The following is a 13,426-nucleotide window of genomic DNA, read 5'->3' on the forward strand; positions in this document are numbered from 1 at the left end:
TCCTTCCTCTCCTTCCTCTCCTTCCTCTCCTTCCTCTCCTTCCTTTCCTTCCTTTCCTTCCTTTCCTTTACTTTCTTTAATGAGAAAAATACTAACAGGCAGACAGAGCCAGACAAGAAACACTAGAAGAAAGATTAAAAAACAACAAAACTTGTAAACAGTTTGGTTTCTGGGTGGGATTTTTTTGTTTGTTTACATTAAAAAATTATGTTGCAGGCTTCATGACACAATAGGATATGGATAGAAAAGGGAGAAAAAAGCAATTTCTGATTTTTTAATGTCATTTTATGCTTTAAAGCAGATGAAATGTCATTTGTGGAAGCTGAGAATGCAACACAGATTTTGAATATAGAACTTCAAAAAGATCACCATTGGCTCTCTTTAAAAGCAGTGTTTTTCAGTTTTCTTAGCTTTGCAGACCACCAACATGTTTCCCATGGAAATGAAGATTACATGTTCTGTTAACCATAAAACTGATTATTTTGCTAGTTGTTCTCGCAGACCTTCCATAGGAATACAGGGCACCCAGGGACAACATCGATAGCACAAGGTAAAAACCAAGTGCAAGAGTTACATTCTTCTAACCTTTTCCGTGGATACATGAAAAGCAAAATGTATATGATTACATCACTAGGAGGGTATTTAGTTAGTTCTAGGTGAACATGACAGTGAAAAAATCAGAAGGAAAAATAGCCAAGAATATCTAATGAAAACTCTCACATTAAATGGCTAAGGGCCAAATTTCTACACCCTCATCTCTAACAAGGACATATTTGTTCTTTCTCCTGAGTGTTCACATTCTAATGAAGTTCAGATTGAAAGCTGAAACTGACAGTGAGGCTTGCCAGTGCTGATCTAAATGATACATCTGAAGCACTGACGAACCAAAATGAAGTTGAGTAGCATGAGGGGTGTTTTGAACTAGATGCGTTAACAAGCAGAAGAATTGCCTAGAGTGGGTCATACTCACTGTTCACCTACTTCTATCTTCAACAGCATAAAGTACCAGAGATCTTAGAGTAGGGAATAAGAAATTCTGCAGGAGAGGCTTGCACAGCAACCAAGCCTCCCAGAAGAGCAAAGTGCGGTCAGGCAGGTGTATGATTGGGAGTTTTCCCTTAACAAATTCCTGTTTATCATCTTTTACACATGCTGTACAGCAAATGAGAGAGAATCCAAGGATAAGCAAACTACCTAGGGACTGAAAAAGTAGGTTCTATCCCCTGCTCGATCATAGTGATCTCAGATACATCACTGACATATGGGATATAGTACATAAATGTGTGCAAATGTGTTAGAAATTTAAGCTGGAGTGAGCAGGATTTCTGTGCCTCATATCATTGTTGTGTGACTAAATGTAGGATGAGCAGTTAGGTAGTTTTATGTTACAGTAGTTGGACCCATAAAACTACTGGAACACTTAGATAATAAGTCAGTATGTTCCTACTGTCCTTAGGTGGAGGAAGATACTGCAACAGAGTATTAAGGCCTGCGGAAACTACTTACCTGAAGTGAGTGTGTCATGCAGTTAACAGGGAGAAGTCCTAAATTCTGTCTCATTTTCCTTTGCAGAAACGACAGGTTTCCAGCTGAGACCAGCAGCAGGACTGCTATCTGCACGTGACTTCCTTGCCAGCCTGGCATTTCGTGTCTTCCAGTGCACACAGTATATAAGGCATTTCTCTTCACCTACACATTCCCCAGAACCGTAAGTATGATAAACTGGCACAATCCCATCCATCTAAATGGAAATGACTCTCTTGGGAATAATTCTGAAACTCTATCCAGTAGTCCACAGAATTAAGTAGTTTGAGAAACTGGTAGCTGAAGATTTAGAAGGGGAAGTCAAGCTTACAAGGGTGTGGGTCTCATTCTCTCTTGCAAAGTTGTCTGAAGAAGGAAAAGACTGGGGAATATCTGGTTTAATCTTTTCATTCTGCCTTCATTTACCATCTGCTGAGGTTTGATTCCCTGCTGTGAAACTCTCCCAGTAACTGCTGGCCAGACAACAGCAATTATATTTCATGAGAAATTACAAGTTCACACAGACGTTTTTGTTGTATGCTGGGACAAAACAGGGTCTTTTCAAAGATGTTGTGACATAGGAGACTATTGCCCATGCCATCCCAAGTGAGACAACAGCCAGTGTAGTGGGGGTCAGCTGGCTCCCCATAGCAGAAGGGAATGCTTTGCCATATTCTCTGCAAAGCCAGACTAGGTATGGAAGCACCTACTGCAGATTAACTATAACAATTACAACCCTCACACTAGCTCCCTATGGCAGTCTGTTGGCTAAAGTCTTCATAGGATGTTCACACAGAGCAGGGGAAAAAAAAACAATCCACAAAAACAACCAACCACCCCTTTATTAAATGTGAATGTCACTTGTTTTTCAGAGACTGCTGCCACGAGTTGCTGGGTCATGTTCCCATGCTAGCCAACAAGGACTTTGCCCAGTTCTCACAGGTAAGAAACTTGTTCTGCTGGCTGTTTAACCAACTGCTCTGGATAGCAGGCCAGTCTTGTCTTTAAGGCATGCAGCTCACTGTGCTTGAAATGCGATTTTAAAATTTGGTTGTGTCTGACTCAACCTCCAGCAGTAGTGAGCTAGCAGTGCCACAGGGGAGACATACTCCAAGGGAGTGGCAGCACAACTCCCTATGCACATCTTATAAAAGGAAGGGCAAGCAATGTTGTGGGATTTCTCTGTGGGAGGGCCGTGTCAGCCTACAGCAGGATGCTGGTTGAGCCCATGCGGTGCTGCTTGTTTGAGCCATATGGACTACACTATTCCCCTGTCTTCTTGTCTCACGCCAAATAAACCCAGCCACCAACAGCCATCGAGCCCCTAGGCTGGCTCCGTTTCCAAATGCACATTTTTACCTCACATGATACTTTAATTTTGGCCATCACCATGTCATTCATTTGAGATGTTTTTTCTTTTTACAACTCACCAGATTCTCACAGCATTGCTCATACCAGCGAGGAGGCTCCAAAAAGCAAATAGAGCTTCTTTGTACAATAAGAATCTACTTAGTATGAGCAGTCAATGTCAGACGCAAGTGAACTCAATGACCTAGTATAATTAAAGACTTCAGAACTATGAATGTGCCTCAGAACCATAGCAGGGGGAAGAAGATAATTCATATTCTAGGCTTCTATCTGTTAGTGGTCCCTGTGAAAACTGGCAATAAGTGCAGAAGGTTATACGATGTACATTCCTGTATGAATATCTGAAAAAGAAAGCCAGTTCACCTCACGGATCGTGGTTTGCAATTGCATCATTGTGGATACACGCTGATTTCCATTTGGTCATAAATATTGCTTATTATTCAATGTAATGGTTCTTAAAATATCCTAATGGTCTAAAGTTCTTTCTGGAAGAACTCTTCAATCCAGTTCAATGCTAGAACTGAAGACACCATAGAAATAAGAGGATATAATAATTACAAAACTTTCAGCTTTATTCTTTCCCCACCTATAATATTGATTATGCAACATGGGATAACATTAAACAAATTTTCACATTTTTCATTTCACTTTTTCACAAAGCATCTTCACAGCTGGCATTCACTCATTAATCTATTTATTTATTTTTATTCCATTAAATATGAAAAGATCAGTGAGGGATGATAAATAGTTTGGTTTGTTTGATGCATTGTATGTCTCCCAGGACAGCTAAAAGGAGACACCTACACATTTTTATTGTGGAAATAATAATTAATAGGGAGCGTAGCTGTGACTAAACAGCATTGTCCCTACATGGATCTGGCACCCCCTTTCAAAAAGAGAATGAGAGACAGAAAGGTAATGGCAGAGATAAAACTCACCTTGCAGTCCTTACTTCTCATGTCTCCCTATAAATCTGTGCCTGGAATAGTCCAGCATTAAGCTGAGAGACAGTTAACTTTATACAGAGAACTCTGAGGATTAAACACTCGTCTAATGTGGCTCCCAGTGGTATGTAGCTGGGGGCCAGGGAGAGGTAGGCATCCTGGAAGCCATGGAAGGTCATTTTGGGTGACAAAAACAATGGATAGTTCATGCTATTCATGCTAGAAATGATGTGGTCCTCCCCCTTCCCCTCTTTCTCTCCCTTGGGCTGAATAATCATACTAGTGTAACACTGCCTGCTTGCCTACTTGCTTTAGGATATTGGACTGGCTTCTCTTGGATCATCTGAAGCAGAGATTGAGAAACTGGCCACAGTAAGTACAGGCGGCAGTTTAATACCGGAGGTGAAACCAAAAGGCTCAGTACATATCCCTCACTGTTCAGGGAAGGCTCTTCTCTAATGTCTCAGATTAGCCATGCAAAAATGGGAGCAACAGCAGAACTGTCTTTTCTCCACAGCAGCAGGTTAGGGTGGTGCTGGAACAGGAACTGGAGCCCCTCTGGGGGAGCCCAGAAGCATGCGATTCCACTTTGAGGAAACGGTTATACTTTTTGCTGCTGTAAGAATATACTCCTGAATCTGTCTCTATGGTTCCGGTCACAGGAGGGTCCCAATTCACTTTACAGATCCACCTTATAGACTCAGTGTGATTCCTGCAATTTCTCCTACACAGAAAGGCTCAGGGCACCATCAGAATTCAGGGCAACCCATATTCATTACTCTCACAAAATTTGTGAGCAATCTGAAAGCAGATACTGCCAGTTGGTTCTGAATCAATAGCCTTTATACATCTGGGAAAATAGCTCATGCAACCCCTGGCTGCCATCTTAACTTGGTCTGAAAGTGGGCTGAAGGACAGATGATTTTTTTCTGAGAATGGCAGCCATTTCCCACTCTTGATTATATTTTCAGTTCTATCCTCACCCACCAGGATGAGGCTCATGCAGGAAATGGAGTAGATGGGAGGAGACGGTCACACCAGAAATTCCTCACCCAGTCCACAGGCCCACTCCTGGTAAAGTGGAATGAGGCCCATTGTGAATGAGATTATGGCTAACCTAAAATCTACTTGTAGTCAAATGTATATTACCCCTTTATCAGACTGGAGAGGATGTATTAAGACTGAGATTCATGTTTTGACTAGTGCTAAGAGTGATGTGTGCCAGGAAGATGTTTTGTGCTATTTCCCAGGTCTTGGTGAGATTGGGTGAAGGCCAGTGTCTCTTACACATCACTCCTTTGCAAGTGTTCCTCTCTGGCTCTGGACAGGATAGGGTTCAGGTTAGCAGATAAGTCCTAGATCTAAAATTTTCACAATATCATTTGGGGTTTGGGGAGGTAGAATGATAGGATCTTTTTGAAAGAGCTGCCTGCAGTTAAGTACTTGTGAGAATACTATTTATTAAGTACCATTCAGGTATTCTGAATAGTAAACATATTCTGGATTAGCCTCTCAACCTTCAAACTTTTTAAAAGTTAGACATCTAATCTAGGCTTATTGTTTAGGTTTCTTCACCAGAACACGAATCTAGAGAAGAATGTTTAATGGATTCTCTATCCTGACACAGATGTCTACCTTAAATTCTTGTTTATCTCTGGAAGTCCCTATCACACTCCATTGATTATAATAACGTAACTAGCCTGGGTGATACAACAATATCGAAGCTTTTTAAAAAGTTTATTAGAAGTCACAAAGCTATATTTTTTGAATGTCTTGTATTTTCCATGTTTTGTACAACACCTATCTAGCATCTCAGGGGTCAAGCTGTGTCCAGAATTGTTCCTTCACTGTCCATCTCCTTATACAGCATAGTATGGGAAGGGCTAACAGGTTGGAAGAGCCAAGAACAGTTTTTATCACACCAATGCAGCAGGTAAAGGAAGTATGATCCTAATCACGTTTTACTGCAAGAAAAACCCAGAGAGACGTACCTTATTTTCTATTGCAGCAAGATAAATTTGAAAATTGTATTATCTTAAAGGGTACATTGCTGCTAAAGAATAAGTCATTCTTCAGATCTTCTTAATGTTATCACAGAGATAAAAGATGAGGGAAACTGGCCTTTTAAGGACTTTTATAAGTGTCTTGAACCCTCTGTGGGTGTTTAGCCATGCTGCTGGGAACTATCAAAATTTGTCAGTTCTCACTGACTATAATGCAACTCAAGGCTAATATGTTGCAGGATAATTTGTAATATTAAAAAGCAAGAAGGGAACATGACTTCATGATTTTATTCATTAAAATCTATTTAAGAATAGCTACAATTATCAGGTTTTGTCTTTTTTTGAGGAGTGAGAATAGGAAGGATGTAAAGCTTTGAAAAATATGTATTATAATTTCTGTGTTTTATACATTGGAGAGAAAAAACAATTTTCTTAAAACACAGAGTTGTAAAATTTGAAGAAACAAAAACGTTAATGACTAAGGATAAAAGAAGTTGGAAAGAAAAAAAGAAAATCTTAAAAATGAAATGCCTGTTGAGACTATCATTTTCAGAAATTGTTCTCATTATCAGCTTTATTGGTTTACTGTGGAGTTTGGACTCTGCAAGCAAAATGGATCCATCAAAGCTTACGGGGCAGGACTGCTTTCATCTTATGGGGAGCTTATGGTATGTGTCATCTATATGGTATCAAAAGATTTCTATAATACAGTTTTCTAAACTCACTGGTAAAAGCAAGATATTTTCTCACATAGAACAATATTTGTTAAAATACTGATTTTTCTTTTATGAAGAAATTCATTCTTCCTCACAAGAAGCTGCTGAGTAGAGGATAAACTACTGTAAAATTGTACATGTTTTCAACCTTGAGAGATGAAATGTGATGAAAGCAAGCAGACTATAAAGTATCAGATTTGCTTCTCATTTTTTTCTGTCCAGTAGTGATGCGGTTGATGTTAACATAAAACTCATGTACTTTTTTAGACTATGCACTAGAGGGCAATATTATGCCTACTATCAACTCAGTTATGCAGTTGACCTTCATGCACATATAAATCTGAAAGGCATTGACTGACTTGACCAAATGAAATGCCAAAAAACTCTAAACAAGATGGACAATAGCAAATAGAAAATTCTTTAGAAATGTTACATTCCTAAACGCATTTCAGAACTACTTCTACCTTACATTTTATGTAGATGAAAATTTGTGTATGCAGGCTGGATACTGCTCTTCCTGGACAAAGCATCCATGGAAAGAGAGACTGTATACCTATACAGAAAGCTTATCAGCTTCACCTCCTCCAGATGAACAGTTGGTAGGGGAGATATTCTTTTCTCCTCAGTTTCACAGGGCACTGAAGCAGATGATCTTTTTCTAAGTGCAAAAATTCTTATGTCAGAAGGTCTTAGCTGCTTCAAGTTATGAAGATAGTGGGTGATTTTCACCATTAGCAAGGACAAAAAGGGTTTTTAACAAAACCAAAGGGGCAGGGGGCAAAGTACTCTTTTAAGACTCTTTATAAACTAGAAATCAAAGTTTTCATGGGAGATATATAAAATAGACTACAGACATGTCTGTGTACACATAGACGCATCAATCTACCACACAGCTACATGATACATTCATATGGAACCATGGTTTTGGGTTAGTACACCTTGGACTCCTATGACTGAATACTTTATAGTTTAAATCAAATACAATTGCTTGTTAAACAGGATAATAAATGCCTCCAATACTTGTGTAGCTTTTGTGGTAATATGCACCACAGAACATATCTGCACAATGTTATCTTCCTTTCTATTTTCTTTTGATACAGTTGAACATGATAAAAGTCATGTCAGAAACACCTGTCTTTGGTGGCTGGAATTGCATGTTCCAGAGTTGTGCTTTCCTTCCTCACCAGACACCAACCAAAGTACCCTCCTCTTCACCAGACACCAACCAAAGTACCCTTCTCTTCACCAGACACCAACCAGCAAACCGTTCTGTTTTGGATTAAAGTAGTAGGCAAGCACTGCTTGTTCACAAAACTGTGCCATATAACACAAAAGTATGGCAGCATCTCAGATTCACTAACTGTAAGGTTGACTATAGAAGTGATAACCATCCTTGATTAATAGCTGATTGTTGCCATTACTTTGATTATCAGTAGTTGAATAGTAATGTTGCTGGAAAAGCTTTTGATATAACAGGGTATACTTGGATCTTCATCCATCTTATTTCTGAAATTGCATACAGATGTGATGGCATTTATACTTAATAGGTAATAAAGAAGTAGTTACTCCCAACCCCTTCCATGTTCACTTTTCACATAATACCCAAAACAATGTAAAAATTGGTAAGCAATTGATCGGCAATTATGCTACGTGCCATGTACTGACTGCACATGAGCTCAGGAAATTTGTTCCTGTGCAGCTTTTTGGATAGCAGATTAGTAGTTTCTGTGCACTATGCCTTGAACATCTGAAACTTCTGGTACACATATTAATTATATCTACAGCCTTAAGCACTGAAGTTTACTTTTAGGGCTGACTGATTCACTTCATGGATTTTTATTTGGAACAAAATCAAAATATGGAAAGTTTCCATTTAATCATCCTAGTCTAGTTTAATTCTGACTTCAGTATAGGATCAGTGGCAGCGTGAGGGAAGTGCTGAGGTCCTATATTTAAGCAATTCCCATCTAGCAACTTGAAAGTACATGACAACTCCTTCTTATTCACCTAAAGAGGAGAAATATGTGTTATATAATGCCTATTTCAGTAGAAGTTACTTTTTTTTTTCTTGTTTTTAAACACAGTGGTGGGAAGATGAATTAAAAATTATTCCTTGCACATGGACCAGAAAGAAGTGAAGTTCATGGTGGCCTTCAGTTTCTTAAAGAGCTCATTTTGCAGCTTTAGACTAGCTCTTGAAAAATCTCTTGATTAGTTTCACTCATTCATGGGAGAAAGCCATTGTCCACCCTGATAATGATTTGCTGGCCTTCTCAGTACCGCTCACTGATACCCTCACTGATACTGATAAAACACAGGCTTACTTCTGGAATCCTCAGATTCAATTTAACATCATCTAGAGGCCCAGGATAAGTGAAACAGGTAGACTCTCTGCAGCTTGTATGACCAGGGAGACATACTGCTGTAACCTGGGTGAAGAGGTTTTCTCAAAACTGAAAGGTCCTGCACCAGTTAAAGAAGAGTGATTTGGTCTCTGAGGACACATTAAAGACACGAGTTATTAAGGCCAAGTTGTTGGCTGCAAGAAGTTAGCAACTAACCAGCTGGAAAGGGTGAGTAGTGTTGCATCTAGCTAATATTATGTGCGAATTTAGCATCAGCAAGGCATCTATGAACATCCCTGAACTGGAGTCTCTGTGTGAGTATGACTGTAACCCAAGGAATCATGTCCTGACTATGAATTCTTCAAAATGTTTTCCTTTTATCCATGATACCCACTCTTACCAGTAGGAAGTCTATTTCAGGTAGTTATTTTCCATGTATAAGCTGACCTTGCCCAAACAATAACTCGGAGAAAGTCAGGTAATGAAAAGTAGAGGTGAAACTACCCCTGCATGGTACTCGCACTTGAATCCATGTTATCTAACAAATCGCTTAATGACAGCAGCTAGATATCAGAAAGGACAGGATAACCATACTTGAGTCTAAACTGAACAGTTGCAATGGGTCTGACTGCTGGCCAACCTTGCCTCTTCTGAACTGTAAGAATTCCTCCCCAATAGCTCTCAGTATTGCACTGTTTATTTCACTATACTCTGTCAGCTGTTCTGCATTAACCAAAATGCTTCTCCTGTTAACACTCAGCTGGACTCTGTCCTACATACTGTAAAATCTTATGGCTCATACCACACTTCTGGCAGCACTCAGTGCTACATATGCTTTTCTTGCAGCACAACAAGTACTTAACTTGTAGAGGCCTTTCAGGCCATCCGGTTTCAAGCAGAACTTCCACTAAAATCAATGGGATTTCAGCTCTGCTTCAATACTGACAGCGTAGCGGGACCCCTGTGAGGTTTTGAGTTTCTAAAATCTTTTCCCATTAGTCCCTTGAGTTTCTAAGATTATAAGAGCAGCCTTATGTTTGTGAATATCATCCATCTTAGACTGTATGAGTGCTCTCCAAGGTTTATTCTTCAATTACACACTGCAAATGAAGAACAGGAAAAATATCATCTTTTTGTGTTTTATATTCTTGTTCTTATTTTTTTTTAAGTGTATATGAATTTCTGCACCAGTTCTGCAGCAAATTGGCCTACTGGTTGAGGCAGGCCTCCAATGGTGGAGAGTTCAGACTCAGTTCAGTGAAATATGCAAAAATGTGCTTAAGGGGACTGTCTGAATAAAGTCTTGAAAAGTGTCACTCAGTCTTACCAGCTCTTTATAAGTACCATGGGAGCTGGCATTTGCATTATGAAATAGTGAAAGGAGCCTTCTGAAGACTGAGGAAGAAGAGAGAAAGACAAACAGGCAGACAGCAAAAATGGACTGCTACAAAAAGACTGTCCCTAATTGGACGAGAGCCCTCTGTCCAGGCTGGGCATGACAAGTAAAGTCTTGCTTTTGACCAGATTAGTTGACTTTTTTTTGACAGAATCAAGAACATTTCACTCAAGTGGACGCAGCACTCACCATCCTGGCTACCTGGAGGCCAAACCAGCTTTTAGGCACATCTGCAGTGCATTCATATGGCACTAGAACTGAACTAGGTTTACACTATCTGACTTGGGTTAAGAAGAACCTGAGCAGAACTTTTAGAAGAAACTCTGTGCGATCCAAATACAAACACACGGAGAATACAGTGTACATTTATGTCTTGCGTTTTGGGAAAACTTCACGACTGCTTAATGGGCATGGGAGCTGTGCTGAAAATGCCAAGAGCATCCCATTTATTCTTCAGTGCATAATGAAATGTGAACTTTGTAATAAGGTCTGGGGAATTCAAAACAGTGCTGTGCAGTACCATGATTCTTCTGTGATATTGGTTGAAAACGGCAGCATGATACTGGGCCAAATTTTTTGATAGAGATTCATATTTCGGGGCATAGCATAGACTTCCTCCTTCCTGTCTGAGAATGTGGCTATGGTACCAAATCATACAACACTGTAATATGGGAAATCTCTCCCTCTCATTCTATTCAAACAGAACAAAACAGAACTTTTTATTAACTGCTATTTATGAAAAACAGCTTTCATTGGTGAAAGAACAGGAATTGATACCACCTTTAACTATTGCATGACAAGTATTTCACAGCCCAGTAGGCAGTAATTCTTGCTATGTACAGTCATCTATTCTAACCTTTGTTATTCCTGTTACAAAGTATGCTTTATCAAACGAGCCAGAGTACAAGCCCTTTGATCCAGAAGTGACTGCAGTTCACCCCTATCAGGATCAAGCCTTCCAGCCTGTCTATTTCATAGCAGAAAATTTTGAAGATGCGAAGGCCAAACTCCAGTAAGTAATTTCACTGAAGGGGACACACTAGCTTGAATCCTAATCATAAATACAGCTACCACAACTGTAATAACCGTGCTAGGCTCTCTCACTGTTCATTTCTGCACACTGGTTTTCTTAGAGTAAAGTTATGCATGACAATGTTTAACTGAGAAAAGCTTCATAGGAAATCATAGCTGTGTATTCCTGTGCCCTTAACCATCTTTCATCTTACAGTGTCTCATCTTAGCAGCTTCTGATGGGTGCCTCTGTATTATTCCAGACAAATGGGAAATCATGAAGAACTGACTTACCCAAGGTCACACGGAAATTTTGTAGTAGGCTCAGGAATTAACATGGATCAGCAGGGGGCTTAAAAACAAGATTGCCTTTCTCCTTTGATTATATCTGCACAAGAATGCAGACTCAGCATTCACAGGCAATTTAATTTCTACCAAGTAGCTGACTTCAACCTAAATAATATTATTTCACATTAGCTTGAGGTGTTTCTAAAATGCATTTCTGTAACTCAGTTATGTAATAAGGGATTTTGTTTTTTGCCTTTTTTGTTTTTTTAAAGGAAGCAGAGTTTAAATTCTGAGCCTCCATCTCCAGCAGTTAGAACAACAAGACCAATTCTGGCTGGAGGCAGGAGGCTGGTTGTGGAGCTACTGGGAAGCATGCAGGAGTTGAAATGAGGAATTTATTAGGGGAGGAGATCCTGGGCCAGACTTCTTCCCAGCTCCCCCCACCTCCTGCCCTGAAGCGTTGTCTGCTGGGGTTATAGCAATAGCAAATTAGGCTCCTCATCTTAAATCTGAGGGTTCGGATTTAGTTATTGTCTTGGCACTGTAAAAACACAGCTGAGAACTCACTGGCAGACGAGAAACTTTCAAGAGCTTTTGACTCAGGCAGACCTGAAAAGAACTTAAAAGGACAAAGAATACACCATAGTCAGACTTAAAGCTTTTTCATACACTTTTTTTTAAGATAGTTGCTCAGCCAAAGCTCAAAATAACCGAAGACTCAAGAATCTGTCAGAATGGAAAACATAAGGCAACATCAGTACAGGGGGTTCCTACCAGCATGTACTTAATGGAAACATTGTCAAAAATGGCAAGCAATCGTGGGTGTTGGGTTTTTTGTTTTTTTTTTTCCTTTCATTGCAGATGGCAAAATAGCCCAGGATGCCTAGTATTGATAGATTTTTAGGATTTTAAGCAGGAGGAGTTACTTCAGGTTATTTCTTGGAAGTGAAGGCAGCAGACATGCTGTGTTTCTGCATTCCTCTAGCTTGTGGTTGTAATAACTCTGAGCTGTGTTAACGCAGAGCTGTTAGAGCGCAGACGGATCTGAGCCAGCCACACTGAAAAGCAGGCAATGCAGATCTTCTGGGCTGCAAATACTTCAGCTACAGGGAGGATATACTGCACCAGAAAACTTTAAGGAATGACAGTGAGGAGGATGTCACAGCAGCCACAGTTAGCCTGAGAAATCTATGCCTACATATTGATAAACTAGGTCCTGCATGTAGTGAAATAGTTTTTGAACTAGTAAATCCGTCTTCTTTCCCCACAGAAACTATGCAATGAAGATCAAGAAGCCTTTTTCTCTGTGCTATGACCCATTCACCAGCAGCATAGAGGTTCTGGATACACCACAGAAAGTCAAGAGGGAAGTCAGTCGACTGAAAGAGGACCTGAAAAACCTCTGCCTGTCCCTTGAAAACCTCTCCTAAAACTGAAGCAGTACTTCTCACCTGGCACTGATAGATATGTAGGCAGTTCCAGCACTTGAAAATTCAGTGAAGTTGTAGCTGCATGCTAAAATCTTCATCCCACAAACAGCTCTGTCAAGCAAATCTTTTCACGGTAATTTATGCTGCTGACTTAGCCACATTAATGAGTTCCTACAGAATATGCTTCAGTGACAAACAACGCCAAATTACTCCAGTTTTTGGTAGGTGATATGAGCTGCAGCTGTTTGGTGTGTATTTATCTCCTATTATAAATGCAAGTTTTTTATTCACCTTTTGAAGTTATCTGTCACCTTTTGAAGTTATCTATCACAAAACAGCACAGTAACTCTTCAGTCACAAAGTCTCTTCTTGCTTAAATGATACAATCACAGTCTTTTAGA

At 39.8% G+C, this 13,426-nt stretch overlaps 1 protein-coding gene across 1 annotated transcript in view; it reads left to right on the forward strand.

Annotated features, from left to right (window-relative positions):
- LOC110398023 (tyrosine 3-monooxygenase-like) overlaps positions 1 to 13,025 on the forward strand; it is a 29,845-nt gene extending 16,820 nt beyond the window's left edge. The window contains exons 7-12 of the mRNA XM_021395317.1: positions 1,573 to 1,708; positions 2,397 to 2,466; positions 4,152 to 4,208; positions 6,412 to 6,507; positions 11,175 to 11,308; positions 12,866 to 13,025. Of these exons, the coding sequence (XP_021250992.1) occupies positions 1,573 to 1,708; positions 2,397 to 2,466; positions 4,152 to 4,208; positions 6,412 to 6,507; positions 11,175 to 11,308; positions 12,866 to 13,025 (653 nt within the window). The remainder of the gene's footprint in view (positions 1 to 1,572; positions 1,709 to 2,396; positions 2,467 to 4,151; positions 4,209 to 6,411; positions 6,508 to 11,174; positions 11,309 to 12,865) is intronic.

This window comes from Numida meleagris, chromosome 1 (genome assembly GCF_002078875.1).
Source record: "Numida meleagris isolate 19003 breed g44 Domestic line chromosome 1, NumMel1.0, whole genome shotgun sequence".
In the NCBI taxonomy this organism is placed as follows: domain Eukaryota; kingdom Metazoa; phylum Chordata; class Aves; order Galliformes; family Numididae; genus Numida; species Numida meleagris.